The sequence below is a fragment of the Agelaius tricolor genome, unplaced genomic scaffold, assembly GCF_023055355.1.
Source record: "Agelaius tricolor isolate 1412-34295 unplaced genomic scaffold, bAgeTri1.0.p SCAF_1, whole genome shotgun sequence".
NCBI lineage: Eukaryota > Metazoa > Chordata > Aves > Passeriformes > Icteridae > Agelaius > Agelaius tricolor.
The window spans coordinates 11,242,019-11,262,619 of record NW_027269261.1 but is presented as its reverse complement, the minus strand read 5'-3'; the positions used below and the strand labels follow the sequence as shown (position 1 = coordinate 11,262,619).

The 20,601-nt window shown below is 42.4% G+C and overlaps 1 protein-coding gene across 29 annotated transcripts in view; it reads right to left on the bottom strand.

Moving 5' to 3' along the window:
* The window catches only part of NRXN1 (neurexin 1), a 679,845-nt gene extending 660,014 nt beyond the window's left edge, over positions 1-19,831 (bottom strand). For 14 of the 29 annotated variants that reach the window (XM_071422904.1, XM_071423060.1, XM_071422942.1 and 11 more), the window contains exons 1-2: positions 19,662-19,830; positions 14,322-15,824 (exon numbers count right to left, since the gene is read on the bottom strand). In XM_071422904.1, coding sequence (XP_071279005.1) covers positions 14,322-15,060 — 739 coding nt within the window. In that variant the 5' untranslated portion in view covers positions 15,061-15,824; positions 19,662-19,830. Of the gene's footprint in view, positions 1-14,321; positions 15,825-19,661 lie in introns of all 29 variants that reach the window. The other 15 variants (XM_071422858.1, XM_071422867.1, XM_071423014.1 and 12 more) reach the window with 2 other exon arrangements.
* Between the last annotated feature and the right edge of the window lie 770 nt (positions 19,832-20,601).

Sequence of the window (20,601 nt, the reverse complement as noted above, 5' to 3'; positions counted from 1 at the left end):
CATTATTCATTAAAAAAGGCATTTCTAAAGATGAATCTAATTAGACAACATACTAGGCACAGCATTTAAAATATGTAAAAACATGAATAGCTTTCTCTAAAACTGCAATACTTTCATTGGTCCTCTATGATTCTGCAGTTTAGCTTGTATCTGATTCTGCTTAAACCAAAATTTTTAATTCTTTCTTGACTACTGAACTTTTTTATTTTAAAAACTTTTCATTCATCCTAACACACATAGTCCCATTTAAATCAGTGGGAGTAATAACATTTAACATTCCTGAAAATGTCACTGAATGATTAAAATACCATGAGGTAACATACAAGATAATCAAGCTTGTAAACAGCCATATTGTACTATTAAAATAAGGCTGGTTATCTGCAGCATAATAATACATACATTAAATTATACTGGGGATCAAGGGGATAAAATTATTCATATAAATAATCCAACCAAATACAGTGGAGCCATCTGTGAATTAAGTGATAAGAAAGAAATTTAGTAGGAATTTGACTGTGACTTTATTCTGTCTTCACCTCCTGCCCTAAAAGCTCCTTATTTGTATTCTTTCCAGAAAACTACTACATAGTGGATACAAGATAAAGCATGGGAAGGAAAAGGGAAAATAAATATTTCTAACCTTTATAGTTTTTTAACACACAGGGAAAGAAAGAGCATCTAGTTCTGCAAGTAGAGAAAGTAACAATCTCTAAATAATGAGCAAAAATACCAAAGGTGTGTCAAAGGTCCTGGAACATTAATAAATGTGGCATGTATAAAGGTAGAAGTGTCTTAAAAATGTTGTCTGGCCATGTCAAAGACTAATATTTCATTTTTAGTTCTTGTGCACAGAATATTTTATTATGGTTATACTAGTCCTTATATAAAACTTCTACAGGTATAAGAAATATTTTTAGGTCATTTTTTTAATGGCAACACTGATAAGCAGACATACAAATACTAAGTCTATATTTTAGTCCTAAAAAACTCATTTCCTTGGGAAAATGGTTCTGAAATGTATTGAAACAATTTTGTGTAAGACTTTCATGTGTCTTTTAAATTCTTTTTCTTTAAAAGACACATTTACTATGGAGGAACATTGATTACAGTAATTACTGAAAATAGAGTGACCCAATATAGTAAGGAAGTCTTCTTTTTTCAGTCTCAAAAGACTGTATTTGATTTAGTAAAAAAACCCCAAATATCTCAACTGAAAATCTGACATTTATGTTAGCAGTAGTATATCCCCAAGGGAACTCTGAGTAAGTTTCATTTCCATTCTGATTCCTTTTGACTTCAGTCTTATTTTGAAGCAGACATATAAAAACCATTTGGGCAGGAGTAACTTGACTTTTGGGTTTAAGCCTTTTGCCAACCCTTTGAAAGCCAATCAGAATTTGCTCAAATTGCAAATGTTTCCTAAAACGTGCCTGCTGCAGAGCATTAGTGAAGATGTCTTGAGTTTTACCACTAAATTCCTGAAAGCCCTTCAGCTTCAGCAGGTCTTCCCTGTCACTCAAAACTCTGTAACCTGTGCTAGGTCCAGCCAGGAAGGTTTGGAGCAGGGAAAAAGTGTCAGTCCCTCAGCAAATTCCCTGCTGGAATGGGCCATGCAGAAAGGCAGCTTCCTCATTCAAGTACAGAAAACAATGGCTGGGATGTCTGTGTGGGAGAAGAGTCTTAAAAACTTAAGGAAAAAAAATACACACTGCCTATTTTACTAGCTTAAAAGAACGTTCTTTAGGTTGCAAAGTCAAAAATAGCAGCTTTGGGACATAAGGCTTCTTATGTAACTGAGATCCATCTACTTGATTCATATAGGGTAGGATATAGCCTTTAATTACACAGTTTAATGCAATTCTCTCCAGAGCTTCCCTCACTTGATCTGCACACACAAGACTATTCTTAGCCAGAAGTAATGACTGAGTACCACAGAAAGCTGCTGTGCCAGTGAGCAGAGCATCTGCCCTCACTGAAAAGGAGTGGGGTGCACCTCAGAACAAGGAGAGCTGAATGGAGAAATATACTCTAATCCCTTCTCTCCTAAAAAATCCAACATGATTTTGGCCAGGTTTTTCCAAGACAGGCATTTTCTGGGTGGTCATTCCTAATGTTGCTCTGAATATTTGTTTGGAGAGAGCACTGTGATGGAAATCCCAGAACACAGAGCCAGCTGTGCTTTGAAGTGCCAGTGGAGGCTTGGAGTGCATGGTGTTATCTGTGAAGTACTCAGAAAAAACTTCAGATGGGCACTCAGAGAATGTTTTCACCTGCAGTGTCTCTTGCCTCAGTTCTCACTGTGAATGAGAGCATCTTACATAGGCATTGTGCAGTTTTCAATATTTGCACAGCAGCTCAGGTGTTGTATCTATGAAAACCTTAGAAAAGCCTGGGAAATATTACTGATTCCTCTTCAGAGAAATTATTTTAATATGGACAATGAATAAGGCTCAGGGCTACAAACTGAACAGCAAATAGAAAACCAAATATTGAAGAACTTATTATCCAGGCTATGCACTGAAGGAGGTAGAAAGCCCAATGAAAAAGTTGTAAATGATCATGTAATTAAAAACTACTTCATAATGGATACCCAGAAACAGATGAAATTAAAAGTGCATGGCATATTTTGTCCTTACAGTTCATAGCTTCTAAGTGCTATGTTTTATAAAATTCTCTTACTGCATAAGTTTTGACTGCAGTACATTCATAGCTGTTAGATTGACACTGAGGACTGAGGCTGGATGGAGAAGATGCCAACTGCCCATACTAGCTGGGATTTAAAAGCCTGTGCTCTGAATGTGTGCCTAAGAGTAACCAAAGGAGTGCAAAGATTGACTCAAACACATAGATGACAAAATACTTGACAGTCTGTTTTCAAAGGGCAAGCATTTTAATACAGAATAGGCAATCTGATCAATGGGGGTCAGAGTGGGGTTAAAATATTAAATATTTTTAGCCATTAATTCATAATTTTGTAAGGGAAAATGGCAATGCAAGTTCTTACCATGCTCCTACAAAAGAGAGAAACTGAAGAGTGGAAAAAGTAGTTGTAACCTACAGGAGTGAGAGACAAGCAGGCAAAGTTTCCCAGCAGTCACTTTTGTGCTGACAAGATGTCTCTATACATCTGAATGGAAAAGGGGATTCCTATAAATACTGCAAAGTAGCATTATATAGTAGTGGGCAAGATTAAGCCTGTTTATTTCTTAACATTTCAGGGTGTTTTAATATTAATGCAGATGAAAGATTCTTCTTTTTCCTAATCAGAGGACCTGATTCTGACTTAGCTCTTATTTTACAATGGCTTAACATATCAGCTTCAAGAGAGATCAATCCTGATCTACACAGAAGAGCACTACAATAAGTTATTTTATTACAATAATTGACAGAGATACACTGAATGTGAAAAATCTACAAAAGCAAAATATTTTACAAATAGTGTACAGAATATATATGATTCTTAAGAACATTTTTCTCTTCCAATTCCTTTGGTTAATCAAATTTAGTATCTCTTTCTGCATTCTCTAATGCCTGAAAGCTTAGTGTAAGTCACTGAGAGCTCAGACTGGGCAAAGACAAGTTTCCAAGACGCACTCACATACTGTTTTTCAGATTTCTGATGAGGAAGCTATGGAAGAGCAAAGCTGAGTAACATCAAAAACCTGTACCCATCTCACTTTATATATTTAGGCTATGAAAGCAGCAATAAGCCCAAATTAAAAGTGCAAAATCAAAATAACTAAATATGTCTAAGCTCTTAGAGGAATGCTTTTGAATTTGAGGTACCTCTATCACAATAGATACAGCATCACTGACTGCTTTTTGTTATTTTTTTAATGCAAATGTGAATAAAATTTAAGAGAAAAATTCCATTCTTAAACACAAGAAAGAAAAAAAAACAATGAAAGCCACCACTCACTGAATTTGCTTCTGAATTCCCATGGTGCCATTAACTTAGAGTGCAATGAATGTTCTTGTTTGTATTCTTTTTTTATATAGGGTAGAAAATGGAAGGAATTTTTTTCCCCCCTTGAATCACTGTGGATGCTTTCATGGTTTAAGATTTACAAAATCCACCAGGATGACTCACGGTATCACAATAGGTAAGATGTGCCTGAACAGCAGACTTGGATGGTGTAGGTACTTATAATGTGCAAGAAAGACTTTACTTATTTAAAGACCCAAATGATATTTAAAAAAGGAGAATGGGATCCAGCCAGTGCTAAGACAAAAGGTAAAACCTCTGGATGCCAACAAGAATTGTGTCTGTCAGTGGATTTGCAAGAATAGCAGGTCAAAACTTCCGTCACTTGAACTTCCTTCTGTCACAGGAATTGTCTTTGTTATAAAAACTTCAATAGGAAACTGTGAAAATATTTTTCTCAGAACTTCAAACCTGATGCATTCTTTGTTATATTTTGAATTTCGAAACTTGTATAATTTGTATTGTGGAAAACAAAACCTGTGCTGTACTGCTTATTATTATTGCACAACTTCCTGTAATCCAGGACTCAGTTGTATAATAGCCTTGAATTTTCTTTTTTTTTTTGGAGCAATCTCCAATCCTAGCTGCTCCTTCAAGTATTTTGGACTGAAAACAGTGACAAAAAAACCCCCAGTGAAATTCCTGGAAACTACCATAACAGATACAGTGTTTACAGAAAAGTAGTGGAGATTTGGGCCAACAAAGAAAATGTGATTTGAATTATTTTCATCTGGTGAATTACCGGGAAAATTCTGATGTTTTTCTCATAATAATTAAGTCAGGAATGTTTTATGTAAGAATGTGAGATCTATATTCAGAATTCTTCAGTAAATATTCAACTAAACCAGAAAAACCTTTTGTCAATGTTGAATGACAGTCCATTATTTATCTCTGAAAAACTATAGATTATTAAAAAAAACCCTTCCAGGTTCTTTGCAATGCAGAAATTATTTTTCCGCAATATCACAGGAAAAAAAACCACAGAGGATCAGCTTCTGAGAAGTTGAGCAACATTCATCTGAGAAGGATGTGGAAGAAAGGCACTGATCTGTTCTTAAAAAAATCTGTTTACAAATCTTTCCTATATCACCCCACAATAGTCTTAAGAATTAATTGACTTACATCTACGGGTTTCTACATTCTATTTTCACCTGTCTCTGCTCTGATAAGAAAAAAATCAAATTCAAAATGCACAACACTAGTAATCTCTCTGTCAGGACCAACATCCTGGAAACTCCTGTAGAAACTCCACTGTGTTTTTAAGGGAGGATGCCATGTGAAGCACCCCAGCAGACTGAAACCACTGAGGATCACTGTGGTTAAACACAGCAGTGTCTGCAGTCTGGGAAGGAGCTGCTGTGTCTCACCTGCCTCTCTGACTTCTGCCCCTGGACCTTCCAGCTCAAGAGTCTGGTTTTACAAATATAAAATGTACAAATAACTTCTGAAATGCAAAATGTAAGCCTGTTGCTGCGCAACAACCAGTGGAATCCAAGGTTTTTTATACCACTTCTATCACACTTGCATGATTCAGAATCAGGGAAGATAACATCTTTAAGGCTGAAGAGCACTTTTTTCCTAGCATTAGGGCCCTATTCTCCCATTTTTATTAACAATTAATATAATCTTAACATCACAAGACCATAATTCATTCTAAAGCTATTCATTGTGGCTGTGCTCTAGATACCCATTGTACAAATGCTGATAGGTATGTGACGATTCCTGTTGTCACCTTTGGAAACAAAGAAGAATCAGGATAATAAAAAAAATACAGTATTGAGATACAGATCTTCACTCCATGTCTAGTCACTTGTTCTGTCATTTTCTATACACTTATTCAAAAGAAAGAATTTGTATTGCATACATGCAATCTTTCTCAAGGAATCTTTTCTTGATAGAAATACCTCCTCTGAAAAAAATGTAATTTTTAAATGTTTTTTGTCAAAGCTAAAAAGCACGAAAGAAAAAGAAGATGAACAAGAAGGTCATTCTGCATCAGAAATTAAGTCATAATTCAGAAATTTTGGAACTGTGATACACATTTCAGGTGCATAGGGTAATGCCAGTGACCTCCTTAATGGCTGCACACATACACTTAATTATAAAAAGACAGCACTTGGGAAGAATCAATCAAGTTTCTCTGCCTTTAAGCAATGCAAAGCCCTTTCTCTAGACAACACCAAAAAGTCAAATGTTCTCATTTCAAGGCTTTGTGCAATGTGCCACAGTTTGAAAGGAATCTGTGACTTGCACACCTGTGTAGCATTTTTGGAGTGTTACACTTCCATGCAAAATCCACTATTTCACAGTTTGTAGTAGCAGCAACTGGAAATGTGATTCTGCACCGTCCATTTGTTTGGCAAATCAGGTTTTCCCTCAAATCATAGACAGCCTTACATTTAAGACAAAATTAGTCACATAACTTCACTCTTCCAGCATGGTTCATAAGGCACATATTAAATTAATGAATAATTATAGTGAAGATGATCATGGCAATAAATATCAGAATTCACGAAAAGTATTTTCTCTATAGACATTCCCAGATGAATACTACAGGCAGAATCAGCAGGTTATTTAATTTGCCCTAGTTCTCTCTGTTTTCATATTCCTACTTGAATAATAAGTTCAGAATCAGCAGGTTATTAGGTTTGCCCTAATTCCAAACTTGAGTTAACAGGACTTCAAATTGACTCCAGTGGAAAATGAAAACAGAACACATTTTCTTCAGATATCCAAAAGGTGCCAAATCTGCTGCTCATTAGGACATAACTAAGTAATTGTAGGTTCCTAATACACTCCATAGCATTAAAGAACTCTAAAATCTCATCACAGAATCCTGTTCTGTAGCTGCCAGCTACCTCTGTCTCATCTCTTGACAATCTCAAGGAAGGCATAACTGAGGCCACCTCTCACTTTCATCTGTCCCAGCACATGTTACAGTCAAGCCAGTCACAACATACAGAGTGTCACCATGCAATTTCAGAAAATTTTAAGCATTTCCCCATACATAGTAACACCTTACCTCACCAGAAGGCTTCAGGTGTCTGCCCATACAGGAAAAACAGCACTTCAGAAGGCGACAAACATCTGCCCTTCTTGTTCTTTAGCCCAACCTTTTATATCCCTCATGGTTTAAGCATTGCACCTGTGTGCCCTCTATTCCCTTTGGTGATTGGTCAGTGCACCTCAGTACTCTTTGTCTTGTTGCTTTCAATGCTGTTCACCTGCTTTTCACAGCTGTAGCCTATTAGGGATGGGGCTCAGCCACAGCCCCACTCCCAATTAGCACCAACTGTGTTCCTACAGTCACCCTCCTATTTTTCAGTGAAAATGGAAGAGAATGAAACTAAAAAAATTATGTGGTTTTTGACTAGGAGCAAGAGTTCTTCACTCTGCTCAGACATTAAATCCTAGATCCTTCTACAGTAATAAGGAACCTTTTACAGTAATAAGGAAGACTTTTATACAGGTGTTCCGAAGAACTTTTGTGACCATCAGAAGAGCTGAACTGTCAGAGGAGAAGTGGCTGGCAGGTGACAAGCTACATCATTTTCAGTGTCTAGTCAGAACAATGGCAGACAGAGACAGACAAAAAAGCAAGAAAAACCACACTATTCCGAACACTCAGCTATGGATAGGCAGTAGGAAGGCCTGCAATTTCAAAGCCAGCTAACAATTATCAGTTCTGTAGACTAAAGTGGTCACACAATAGTAAAGGGAGCTTCAGATCTTGACTTCCTCTCCTACATCCCTAATAGAAATTCTGATCTTTCAAGTATCTGATGACCAGGAAAAAAGATCCTACCAAAAGCTCCTGTATGGAGTAGTTTCACTTTACAGAAGGCAAACTGAAAAAGTGGTGTGAACTGTCCGGGGTCACTGAGAAAGCAATGTCCTATCAAACCCATGTGGGTTTTCCTGCTTCATTGCTTCATTAGTTACTGCAGATGTTTTGTTCTTTCAAGCACTTATTGATCTACTGATTCTACTCCAAGATCCAGGAGAGTGGCTAGACATTTGCATGACCTCACCACATACAACTACTTTTTAGCTTGGCAGAAGAACACCTGAGCTGAAAAATTGAGTTCTGCATACACAACAATATAATCCAGGCTGGTGAAGTGCTTGTGATACATTCAGATACCATCACCACAGTACAGAAGGAGAAACTGCCATTCAAGAAAATGCACATCCTTTGTAAAAGATTAAATTATGATCCCAGCTCAGCACAGAACTAAATAAAGGCAACAGAGTACTGACTTTGTTAGTCAATTCTATACATAACAACAAAATTAAAGGTATGTCTGTTACACCCTAACCACTGAAAGTGTATTTGGTCTCTACAATTTCTCAGGTTCACAAAGGTATTGAACACCTTAGAATGCCCTTGACTATTCTGGAAAACCATGTGTTTATGAAAGTACCCAAGTTTCAACTACAACACAACAAACTAGACAGGGGATTTTTCCAGAAACTGGTATGGTTTCATGTTTTCTACAAGGAGCACCAAGCTTTCTGGTAGGTAAAACATCATAATAAATTCACCAAGACAGGTGGATGAAGCTTTCTCTTTTAAGTTACCAACCAATTTTTATATGTTTAAAAGATGCATCAGCCCTCCAAGCTTCATATGTTAATGTTAGCCTCTACATAAAACTATTTCTATCAGGAACTCATTTTTAACTGTCAGCCTTTTCCCCCATTCCTGTCCATCAGGTCAGTAATGATGAAGGGGTAAAATCCCACAAATCCATGGCTAGCATCTATTGTTAAAACACTCCCAGAAAGCCAACCTTCAGCTGAGACAAAAGATGAAGTACATTTGGTCCAACATGCCTGCAAGCCCTGAAGTGCAATTACATCAAAACACAGACAATTTTAATATCTATTATTTTGAAATTCTGAATGAATATGACCAATCTGACACAAGGTCCTATGGTGCTAGATTCTAGCATATTAGCTGTCTATAATTCACAATATAGACTTAAATTTAACAAGGACCCAGCACCTCAACTAGGTCCAAAGGGAAAAAAAAACCCCTCACTATTAATAATATTATTTACCTGAAGTACCAAGATCTAGGCTATAAACATTTCAATATCAGCATTTTGAAAGGATTAGTAATACTCAACAAGAAAACTCCTTAGAAGTTAATATAAAACAGTAAAACAGACTGCCAACTCCTAATTACCAGTGAAACACTATTTTAATTCCTGTGATTTTACATGAGGCAGATATTGAAATCAATATCCTATCATACTGAATCCTGGCAGACAAAATACTATATCAAATTTCATTAGGAAAATGACACAAAACTGCCCTTTAAACTGGCATAAGGATTGAGTTTTTATATTATTGCATGTGAATGTAACAGATGTAACAGTTCTGAATGACTTTTTGATGACTTGACTATCCACTCTCAAGATTCTACTCTGACAACAAAGTCACCATTTCAAAATATTACATAAAGTGAAATAATGAATGTTAAATTATTTGCGTGATTTGTACATATATAGAACCTCAGTGCAATCTCTGGTGCATTTCTAGCCCTCCTTCTAATCCAACATTGCCCAGTGGCCTCTGACACTGACAAGAAAATCAGCATGAAGAAGAAATATAGATCATGTAGATAAAGATTCTGAAGTGTAAATCAAAAAGGCAAGTTTTGTTCACAGTGTTTAATAGTCCAAGGTGGATTTAGCTAGGATTCAAGAGGGATAAAGACCATGGTTACTACTCTGTTAAGACTGACTATTGGCAATGAGTTCAACAACATCTCACTCAAACACACAACTTGCAATAGATAATTAATGCCAAAAGAAGTTCAAATGTTTCATTCTAGGCATAAAGAGAACAAAATGGACTAAAATATCAAAAATTTCAAAGAGACATAAATATGGGATGGCTTTTAAAAAAGTAAACATGCAAAAGGAAATACAACAAAGACTGATGCAGTATATTCAGAACCCAAACAAACAAATCCAAGTGCTGGCTAGGCTGAGACATCTGGAACTGACTTCCTCAAAAATCACTTTCACAGTTCAAAACATAGCTGGCATCAACTTCTGAATATCTGACAAGGAAGAGTATCTCTTACAGTGAACAGCTGCCTGAACAGCCCTCATTTTTCTCACAAACCAGAAACTCGGTGGAACAGCTAAAACACACGTTATAAACAGGAATAGTTTGAACTCACAGAGCAATTGCCTGAATAGATGCTAATATTGAGGTAAGCAGGGAAGCTATATTTTAAAAAGATAAAGGATCCTGTCTGCAACTTTTTCAAGCCACTAGAGATATAGAAAAGCAGAAAGGCATGGAGTGACAAGAAGTTAGCATCAGTGAGAAACTTTCCCCAATTCAATGCACCACGTGTATTTTACTGCCTCTTTTAGAACTCCCTGCTTACTTCCTCAGACAGGATACTGGACAAGGGAAAAGGATGAAAGGAAAATGATACTTTTTTTTTTTTTTTGTCTGAAGTCAGAAGGTCACAATTTTAGTCATTTAATAGGCAAAATAGAGAGGGTTTTTTTTTGTTTTGACATTTTAACCTAAGGAGAAAAATTACAAGAAGAATATGGAGGTTCACTGATATGAAGAATGTATTCTCCTTACCTTCTAGGAACTTGACTTAATGCACTAAAAATCTGACTTTAAAGTATTTATTTTTAATAAAAAAATCTCTCCCTATCATAGGATCAAGCCACAACAATTTGAGTAATTTCAGGAAATATTGTAATTTTCACCTAATAGAAGGTTGAATTGTATGTCAAAAACTTAACAGAAAACTGATATGGCAGTCAGGGTCTATTTCAATGCTACTCTTATTCCTAATAAAGTTCATTATAATTTTCTGCATTTTTTCCTTCTACTGAATCACTATTATTATGTGGACTAACATACTCTTGCCTTTTTCAGTACAAAGCAGAGATTTTATCTTTTAGAAGGCTCTTGTACTGTTTTTATGCATGGGCCTATCAACCAGAGAACTGCTAGAGATCATATTTTTCTTTGCTACGGATTGCACATCCTTGACACTGAAGCAAAATTCCAGTCCTTTTTCTCTGATTTGTGCCAAGGTTCCCATTGAAGAGAACTTAGATCCTACTGGAACAAATAGGAATGACTGAATGGTTCCTTCCTAGCTTGCACTGCTCTCCCAGTGGTGTAGTTCATAAAACATAAATGAAGCTACTCCTGATTTTGACAGGTATAAAACCAGTTAAGCCTACTGTAAATAATTTATATTACTATAATTTATATTACTATATTACTGGAAATAATTTAAATTACTGGTTTTTGGTTAAAAAAAAAAAAAGAAAACAAAAAAGCCCGACATTTTTTCTTCATTCTTACAAGAAAAAAAATTACTTCAGGGATCATTAATAAGTTTTTCAAAGGTGAAAATCTGGGAAAAAAACCCCACCAGATCTTCTCCTGAAAATGACTGAACTTGTACTTAAAATGGCATCTTAAGAATTGAAATGTTGACTCTAAATCTATTACTTTTTAATTCCTAAATGTGTAAGTCAGGGTAGAAAATTTTGAAAAGGTTTTCTTTGCTGTTGTTGGTATTAATTCCTACACTCCTCATTACACTGAGGAACTCTGTGTTTTACCAAACTGCAGAGATATAGAAAAACAACAAATCCAAGGCAAAAAAAAAATTATATATATTAAAAAAATCTAAGGAAAACAGAATTTAATCACCATCTTTCACCTTTAAAAAAAAGGTATCGACTAGGAAATGTGGACAAAATTCCAGATAAAAATGGAAAGTCAGGGGTCTTCCTACCTAAAACCATTTTTAAAGAAAAACCAAAGCAAGGGTAGGAATGAAAACCCAAAAGACCCCTTCAGATAATTGCAGCCTGAGATGATCCTCTAGCAATGGCAATGTCTTTCTAAGGCTTGTGGGAAATTTACACATTCTGGGAACAAAAGATCAAAGTTCAACAGCTTAATGTCTATGTTGGCTACAAAAAACTAAAGAACTGAAGCCAAGCTTTCTTTCTTGGCAGATACAAAGGCTTTACTTGTCCTTCTGCCTTTTCTGTTTCTTAGAATATTAAATAATTTATAACAGTGCAATATCTTTGCTGGCACATATGAGTAACTTTGAATCCCTTCATCAAGACTTGACTGATGGAAGTGTCAGTTGCTACCTTTTCTAAATTAACAGGTATAAACTGCAATGTAGTTCCATTTATGTTTCTATCAGGGAAAATGTTGCCTCCTGTTTCACATGAAATCAGAATCTGAATACTTTCTGCTAAAATTATAAGCTTTGCTATTATTTTATAAGGCTTCTTAGTAGTCAAGGGACATTTGAGGAGAATCTTGATGCCACTGATGTCTACTGTAAAACCACCAGCACTTTCATGAAGTCAGCATTTTACCTTAATTTGAAGGGGATTCTAAATGTTATTTTGAGTGTCATCTTCTTAAAAATTCCATACCATTTTCACTAAATATAAATATGTACAAGTATTTCTCTAAAATTTGATCTAAACGTAAAAATGTTCCTTAAAAATAGCCACTGAACCTATTATTATGTAAAGGTAATAATTTATCTGACTGCTACTACATGCAATCACGTGAACTCTTTCACATAAGTATTACATATGCAAAATAACTTCAAATAAATAAACTATGTTTTAGTGTAAAGGGCATATAAATGTATAATAGTATTTAAATTCTCATTATTGCTTTAACAAAGCTGCAACACCTCATAATTTTCTTTGTCTTTATAATAGGGCCTAACTCAGAGATGGTAAGACATTGAGACATATTGTACATACACCTATATATTATGTAGTATCATATATTAAAAATTGACACCCAAATACTAAATCAATTGGGAGGGTTTACCTAATATAAAAGATATTTCATTTTACAGTTTCTAGGAATGGGTGCAATTGAAAGTACAAATGTCTAATTTTCTTAAACTATTATTTGCTCCTATAAAAATTATTTAAAGTGTTAATTTGGTTTGGATTTTTCACGAATGGCAGATGAGAGATAAACAGCTGATAAAGTAAACAGGATGCAGAATGACTGTAGCATTTTGAGTATTGACACTAAGGACAGAAGGTGTTACATAATAAAGCACAGTCACAAATGATGTTTTCTTTCTTATAATGAGTGAAATCTGATAGAAATGCTAAAGGCAAATTATTCAGCCATAAATGTCATGCAGCCACTCAGTGAAGATCTTAATTTGGCCTTCATAATATCTTATTCATATTTACCTTTTACATTTTAAACTTACATCTTTGCTCTCCAATTTTGACATGACAATCATATTTTCCCTTGATACTCTTATTTCATTTATACACCTTCACGTCCTGCTCTAGGTACACAACATACATAATTTCTATGCCTAAGGAGCTGCAAGCAATGGTACATTTACTAACAAAATAATAAAAAACAAGAGTCCTGCATGCATCTGCAAAGAAAACGTTCACATTCTTTCCATTTGCCAAAAACAATGGGCACTGAATATGAATCATATTTTACCCAGTGATTTATTTGTAGATGAGATTCAGGAAACTGCTGTTTTTCTAGCTTCTCTCTTCCTTTGTAAAACTACTCAGTCATTTTGTGGTCTTGGAGTATGTACTTCCCCCTTGCCCTTTTGTATTCTCCCTGTCTAACTGGCATGGTGAATTGCTAAATATGTTGCAAAGCAGTACCCTTCGCATTCATGCAAAAACATAATCCTCTGTTTAATCCCCTTCCTCCCCGGCCACAATTTAAGGAATTCACAAATAAATCACTGATTTTATTTCAATGACATAGCAGAGGCAAATACAAAGTGGACTCTGGGTCTCCTCTACCCTACAAAACCAAGCCCAGGTCACCTTTGCACTTAATCCAGTTAAATTATTCCCAGCATCAATTTCCCTGCTCCCCAAATTAATTACCACCAGCTGCTTGTGATAGGCATGCACGTCCCCTCCCTCAGCTCCCACCGAGCATGGTTCCAGCCACCCCCTGCCATCTGGGTGACACCTGGTACCCAGCACCCATCTCTCCTTCACCCAGAACAACCCCAAATCACAGGAAGATGCTCAGATAACATCCTCTTCCTCCTCTCACCCATCCTCACAGAGAACAGAAGAGTGATGGCACCATGGTTGGCCACAGAGACACATGGAAGACATGGAGGAGAAGGTGAGGAAGAGGGGAGCCGGGGACATGGTGGGAAGGGAGGGGAGGGAGGAAGATCCACTCATACAGATGAAACTTCATGCAGGCCTGGCCTCCGACCCGTCCCCTCCACGGAGCGATGGGGAGGGGGGCGATGGGGCGAGCTGCGATGGCCCCTTACCTTCACTGCAGTCCTTCCCTCGGAAGCCCGTTTGGGAGCAGTCGCAGACGGCCTGGTCGTTGAGCACCGAGCAGACGCCCCCGTTGAGGCAGACGTCGTCCCTGGCGCACAGCCGGCTCTGCTCGTCATCCAGCCGCACCTCCTGGCTCTCCAGCGGCGACGCCTGCGTGTAGTTCACCCGCACGTCTGTTATCCAGCCCTTGAAGGGCTCCCGGTCCTTGACGGAGGAGAGCGTCAGCTTTAGCGTCGCCGACCGCAGCTCCGGCGGGAGCCCCCCTAGGAAGAGCCCGCTGAAGACAGTCATGTCCCGCCGTTTGGACTTCACCTCCACCCACTTGGCCTCCGCTCGGTCGATGATCAGCGTCGTGTTCTTGAAGTGGCGGCGGATGACAACGGCGTGCCAGCGGTTGTCGTTGACCGCCGTGTCCGAGAGCAGGGTGGCGGGCTCGGCGCAGAAGATGGAGAAGCTGAGCTGTAGCCGCCCTCCCTGGGTGAGGATGAGCTCCAGGAAGTCACAAAAGCCCTCGTCGTCGAAGTAGAGCACCAGCCCGCTGGAGCTGCGCGTCTTCATGTTGAAGCTCATTTCGCTCTCGCAGCAGGCGTTCCACTTGGGGAAGCGGGTCCACTGGCCCTCCGCACCCGGGAACTCCAGCCCGCTGCCCAGCTCAGCCCAGCAGCCCAGCAGTAGGGCCAGCCAGAGCAGCAGGCAGCCCCCGCGCCGCACCAGCACCGCCCCCATCCTGCGCGGCCTGGGGCGGGTGAGCGGGGCGGCAGGGCTGGCGGGGGGCGGCACCGGGGCCCCGGCGGCAGACAGGGTAAAATCTTGCCGGGCGCCGGCCGCGCTGGAAGCTTTGGGCACGCTCACCCCCGCCCCGGGTGCGGGGGTCACTGTGGGAGACTCCCCGGGGCGGGGGGCTGCAGCTGCCCCACGGGATGGGGTTGGGCACAAGATGGTGCCAGGGGCCACCGGAGGGGACCCGCAGCTGGGGTAAGGCGCCGTTGGATCTCTTCACTGGCCGGCCACGCTCTGCAAAAGGTGTCCAGGGGTGGGTGAGTCAGCAGAAATTTTCCCCAAAGCCAACATTACCAAAACGAGAAAAAAACCAAGATCAGTGGCAAAACTCTCCTCCAAGTGGATCCACCAGCTCGGCAAGGCTGTAGCAATATCCTGGCACATGCGCGCCTCTTTTTACATCCTCTCCACCAGCTGTAGTTTCCCAGGAAGCCAATTATGGATCCCAACGCTGCCTCCCTAGGATGGATGCTCTTGTCATATCACAGCCTGTCTGCCATGGTGCTGGAGCAGCGTCAGCAGACGACAGGACTCATCGCTCGTGGTTGCTTGAGCTGCCTCAATCCCAACGGGGTTGAAACCCAGAAGCTGTCAAACAGCCGAGTGGCCACTTGACATGCAAAGCCTGGCAGCTCCTCTTCTCTTTGCTTGGAAAAGGCCAAGGCTAAGATCCAGGGGGGTGATTTTCCTCAATTGTTTTTGTTTCTAATCTGCAAGGAATTGAAACAGAATAATAAGAAATGACAACTAATAACATGTTGAATCACAAAGTTGATCAATAGTGAACGTTTGTGATTATTTTTTCATTTTGACTGGTGTTGGGCATTAGGAAAATGCTGCTGTAATTTTCAAGTTACTGAGAAATTGAAATAGGTTGCAGCGCTAAACACAAATCTCAACATATATGTTTATACTAGATTACATTTTTATGGTATAATCTAAATCTAAACTACTTACCTTTCCAAAACTTTCAAATATTTCAGTAGTGCATTTTATTCTTACAAGAACAACATTAAACTGAAAAGATGGTGTTTATTCCTCAATGTATTTTATTTTAATTTATTTTTGAAAACACCATCACCTGTGAAGCTACAAGCTCCTAGTCATACAGACGATGCTACCAAGCCCAGTTCTGGTTGTTTCTAATACAGGTCAAAAAAATAAAGCTCCCAGCAGGAACTGACAAGCTCCACCACGCATGGCACACCTACTGGTTTATTTTTCCTGGGGAGAGGAAGAATTGCAATAGTTTCTTAGATAGCTTTTTGAAATTTTTTTTAATGTTTTTGAAAACATTTTCTTTTTTCTGCTACCTGGTTTCCTCTGGGGCTGATATTTTCTGCTATGGCAGGGAAAATCCAATTCAAGCCAGCTCTGATGTTGACATTATTCACAATGCAGATCAGCTAATCCCAGGTGTTAGTCCTCTGAAATTGGTTGCAGTATTTTATGTATATTTACTCAGCTGCCCTTATTTAGGAGAACAAGGAGAGAACAACTCCTCTGTTTTCAAAATTATATATATGCCACAGTTCACCCTTATCCTCTGAAGAGGTCTCTACATCCAAAACGTTTCAGCGGAGAGGCTGCTTTTCTGCCCCAGAGCTGCTGTATCTTTTCTGGAAGCTGTGTATTAGCAGATCTCTCCTGATGGAGGAGAGGATCTCCAACACCTCCCTCACTCAGCGCTTCCCCTTCCCCTCCCTTACATTTCTTTGCCAGCAGCACTTAGGCAGGCACAATAGCATGGCCAGAGCTGCTGCCAAGCCCTCTTCTGGGCTACGGTATGTGTGTGTGTGTGTGTGTGTGTGTGCATGCGTGTGTGGGGAGAGGGGGCAGAGATGACCCTGCCAGGGAGAAATGTTTTAAAAACAGGCACACACCTCAGCTGCCTGCACCTGACACGTTCAGAGCTGCTAAGTCACCTCCTACTCCCTCTATATTTAATTTCATTCCTCTAAATGTCAACACGATTATTTTTATTATTTGCCACACGTGAGATGGGCAAGAGCAGCAAAAGGGAGAAGAGGAGAACCCCCCCTCCCCAAACTTCGCGGGCAGACACCAGGCGTACCCACCAGCATCAGGCAAACCCCAGGTTCCCCCCACGCCCTCCCTGCCCCTCGGCAGGAGCCACCTCTGGCACCGCCGCTACCAACCGAGGGATTTTCCGGGAGCCCCCGCAAGCCCGCTCCCCAAAGGGCCCTCCCGGGCGCGGCGGTGCCCGCGGGCTGGGGCGCCGCTGGCTTGCGGCACGGCGGCCGCTCCCGCTTCAGCACCCGGAACAGCTCCGCCCTGCGCGGCCCGACGGGGCGGCGGCGCCGCTGCCCGCGCCCGCCCGGACCCGAGCGGCCCCGCCGGGGGCTGCGCTCCGGGGCGAGCCCGGGGAGCCGCGCTCCGGGGCGGGCAGGGGATGTGCGGGCGGCCGCGGGGCCCCGCTGCGGCGGAGGGGAAGGAGGCGGTGATGGAGCGGGTTTGGGGGGTGGGGGGTGCGGGGAGCCGGGTGCTGGCTGGCGGTGTGAGACACGGCGTGCGTGCCCGGGGACAATGACACGGAGGGAGGGGGCTGAGTGTGAGGGGTGATGAGCGGCGGAAAGGGGAGGTTTGAGGAGATGGGGTGCGTGGGGTGTGTGTGTCTGTGTGTGTGTGTTCACGGGGGTTACCGGGCAGCTGCCGGGGCTGGGCTGGCCCCCGGGGGAAGGGGCGGTGGGGAGGGAATGCGGGAGGCGCGGCGGGGAGGGGAGCGCAAGGTGCGCGGGGCGGGCGCCGCGGCTGCGGGTGGAGCGGGGCGAAGGAAGGGAAGGGGTTTGCGCCTCCGTGCGAGGGGCGCGGGAGCGGGAGGGTGCTGGGAGCCCGTGGTGTCTACCAGGGGCGGGGAGGAGGGTGGGGGGAGCCAGGCAAGGACGCGGTGCGAGTGTGTGTGCGAGCGTGTGTGCGCGGCCGCCGTGCGTGCCAGAGCGATCCCTACAGGTGTCCGCGGAGAGAGCCGCGCGGGGATCCCACCTCGAGAGCATCCCTATCCCTCTATCCCTGCCCGCTGCCTGCCGCTGGCTGCAGCGCCTGCCTGCCCCCTCACTCACTCACACACACACACACACAGCAGCAGCAGCAGCGGCGAGAGGGGGGAAAGGAAAAAGAGGGAAAAAAATAAGAGGGAATAATAAAAAAAAAAAAAAAAGGAAATACAAAAAGACAGAGAGGTGGAAAGACTGTAAAAGAAAGGAGAAAGACCCAAGGAAAAAATAGCCCAGCAAACAATTGCTTATTTATTACTGCCGGTGTAATTCACACATTGCCAATAAACAGCACACTCTTGTCTAGTCATTTCCAAAGCAGAGGGACACTTTCATTCTCGGAAGAGGACAATTTATTGATATCTATCTATCTATCTATCTATCTATCTGTCTCAAATGGCTCTTAAGCACCAGGCATCCCTCCCAGCAATGTATCCATGAACACGCACATATGTAGCGAGAAATAGGCACAAACCGATATAAATGTAGCTATTGCATTCAGAGCCTCGCCAGTGAATTCGTGTGCTTCCCCCACCCCTTTACAACCATTTTTTATTCTTCAAAAATTATGATTTAGTCACAGGTGCCCCGATTGAGCCTTTTCAAATTAGAAAAAGAGAGAGAGAGAGACACCCATAGGTCAATAAATCCTTAATAAATGCCAGGTCGGTTGGCATGCACAATCCTTGGCAGAATCCTTATTGTATGAAATACAGTGCATTGTCTCTGGGTGCGGGGAAGACCAGAGTTCACAAATTACCGGATGAAATAAAAGGATCTGAAAAACAACCTTGCTGCAGCCAAAGGGAGAAGCGCTCCAATTCAAAAGCAGACTTAACAGCATCATTAATCTTTTCCTTTCATTTCTACGTAATTTCTAGAATCAAATTCTTTCCAAAGCGGCTGGAATGATCGATTTTGCTCCCCTTCCAGTCTGCAGATGTCTTTATTTCAATATGCTTATGATATAATTTCTATCCCTTCAAAAATGCACACCATCAGCAGGAACCTAAACAGTTTCAAACACATATAGAAGAAGCCGAGTGCCCTCTTTCTTCTGACACACAATAGAAAATGTCCCAAATTATCAATGCACTTCCCGCACAAGCCCCTCGTCTCTTTCAGACCTCCGCCGATAAATAACAACAATATTGCGATATCCCATCGCTGCCCCGGCTTCGCGTTTCACCACGGCACTTCACGTCAGGGAGAACATGCAGCAGATTGATTTTATCGCTCAAGTCTCGCAGACCCTCTTCTCCCCTCCTCCCCGCCGCCTCGGCAAGGGGCAATAAATCACCGCATCCAACCTTTAACTTACACCTCCGCTCCACCATCTCCTCTCCTCGCCATCCACCTCTCCCACATCGCCGCACGCAAACCCACCAACCTCTCGCTCCGCCGCCACCACCACCACCACCACCACCACCACCACCACCACCACCACCACCACCACCACCACCGGCTCCGCCGCGGCGGAGCGGGGCTGTTCCTCCGCGGCGCCGCTCCGCCCGCGCTGCGGGCGCGCCTTACCTGCGCGGGGGCCGCGGGGCCGGGGCCGGGCCGGGCCGGGCGCGGCTGCCGGGGCTGCCTCTGCCGCTCGCCGACCGAGCGGAGCCGAGCGGGACGGAGCGGGCGCTGCTGCGGGTGCGCGGCGGCGGCGGCGGCGGCGGCGGCAGCGGGCGGGGGCGGCCGCCGGGAGCGGGGGGCGGCACCACCGCGTGACGCCGCCGCGCCCGTCTGCCCGCCGGGGGCGGCACCGTGCGCGCTGCGGACCCCGCCCCGGCCCGGCCCAACCCGCCCGGACCGGCACCGGCACCGGCAGGGATGGAGGGACCGAGCGGGAGAGGCTGCGCCGGGCGGCACCGGGAGAAGCGCACGCTGCTGCCGGCTGATGGCTGGGGAGGGTCGGAGGGGTCGTATGGGCAGAGGGAGAGGCGCTGCAGCGCTGGTGCAACACGGCCCAGAGGGAGCTGGCGGCTTCCCGGGCAAAGCTCTTCTTTCTTTGCGTGGGGGATTCTTTTGTTGGTGGTTTGTTTTAGTTTGGAGAGGGTTGGTTGGTTGGTTGGTTTTTTTGTTGGTGTTTTGGTGGTACTACTATTGCTACTATTAATTATCATCATCACCATCTTTATTATCATTATCATTATGTCATCTTTTTTTACACCCCGGAACTGAGGTTTGCTGAATTCTGCACAGCCTGTGGGAAAATGGAGGTATAATCTCATGAGCAGAGCACACCCAAGGATCAGGTCTACCACAACCACAGGAGAAATGCTTGGGAAAGCCATTTTCCAGTGTCAAACCTGCCTGACTCTGTGTTGTCTCCAAATGAGGGTGAACTGTTAGAGAAAGTCCAGGCTTCTCAAGATCCTTGGGTTTAGCAGCATGGGAAGCATCTGATTGTGCCAAACCTTTTCTCTATCTGTTGGCCTTCTAACTTAGTACCTGTGGCCTACAGAAAAGTGAAGAA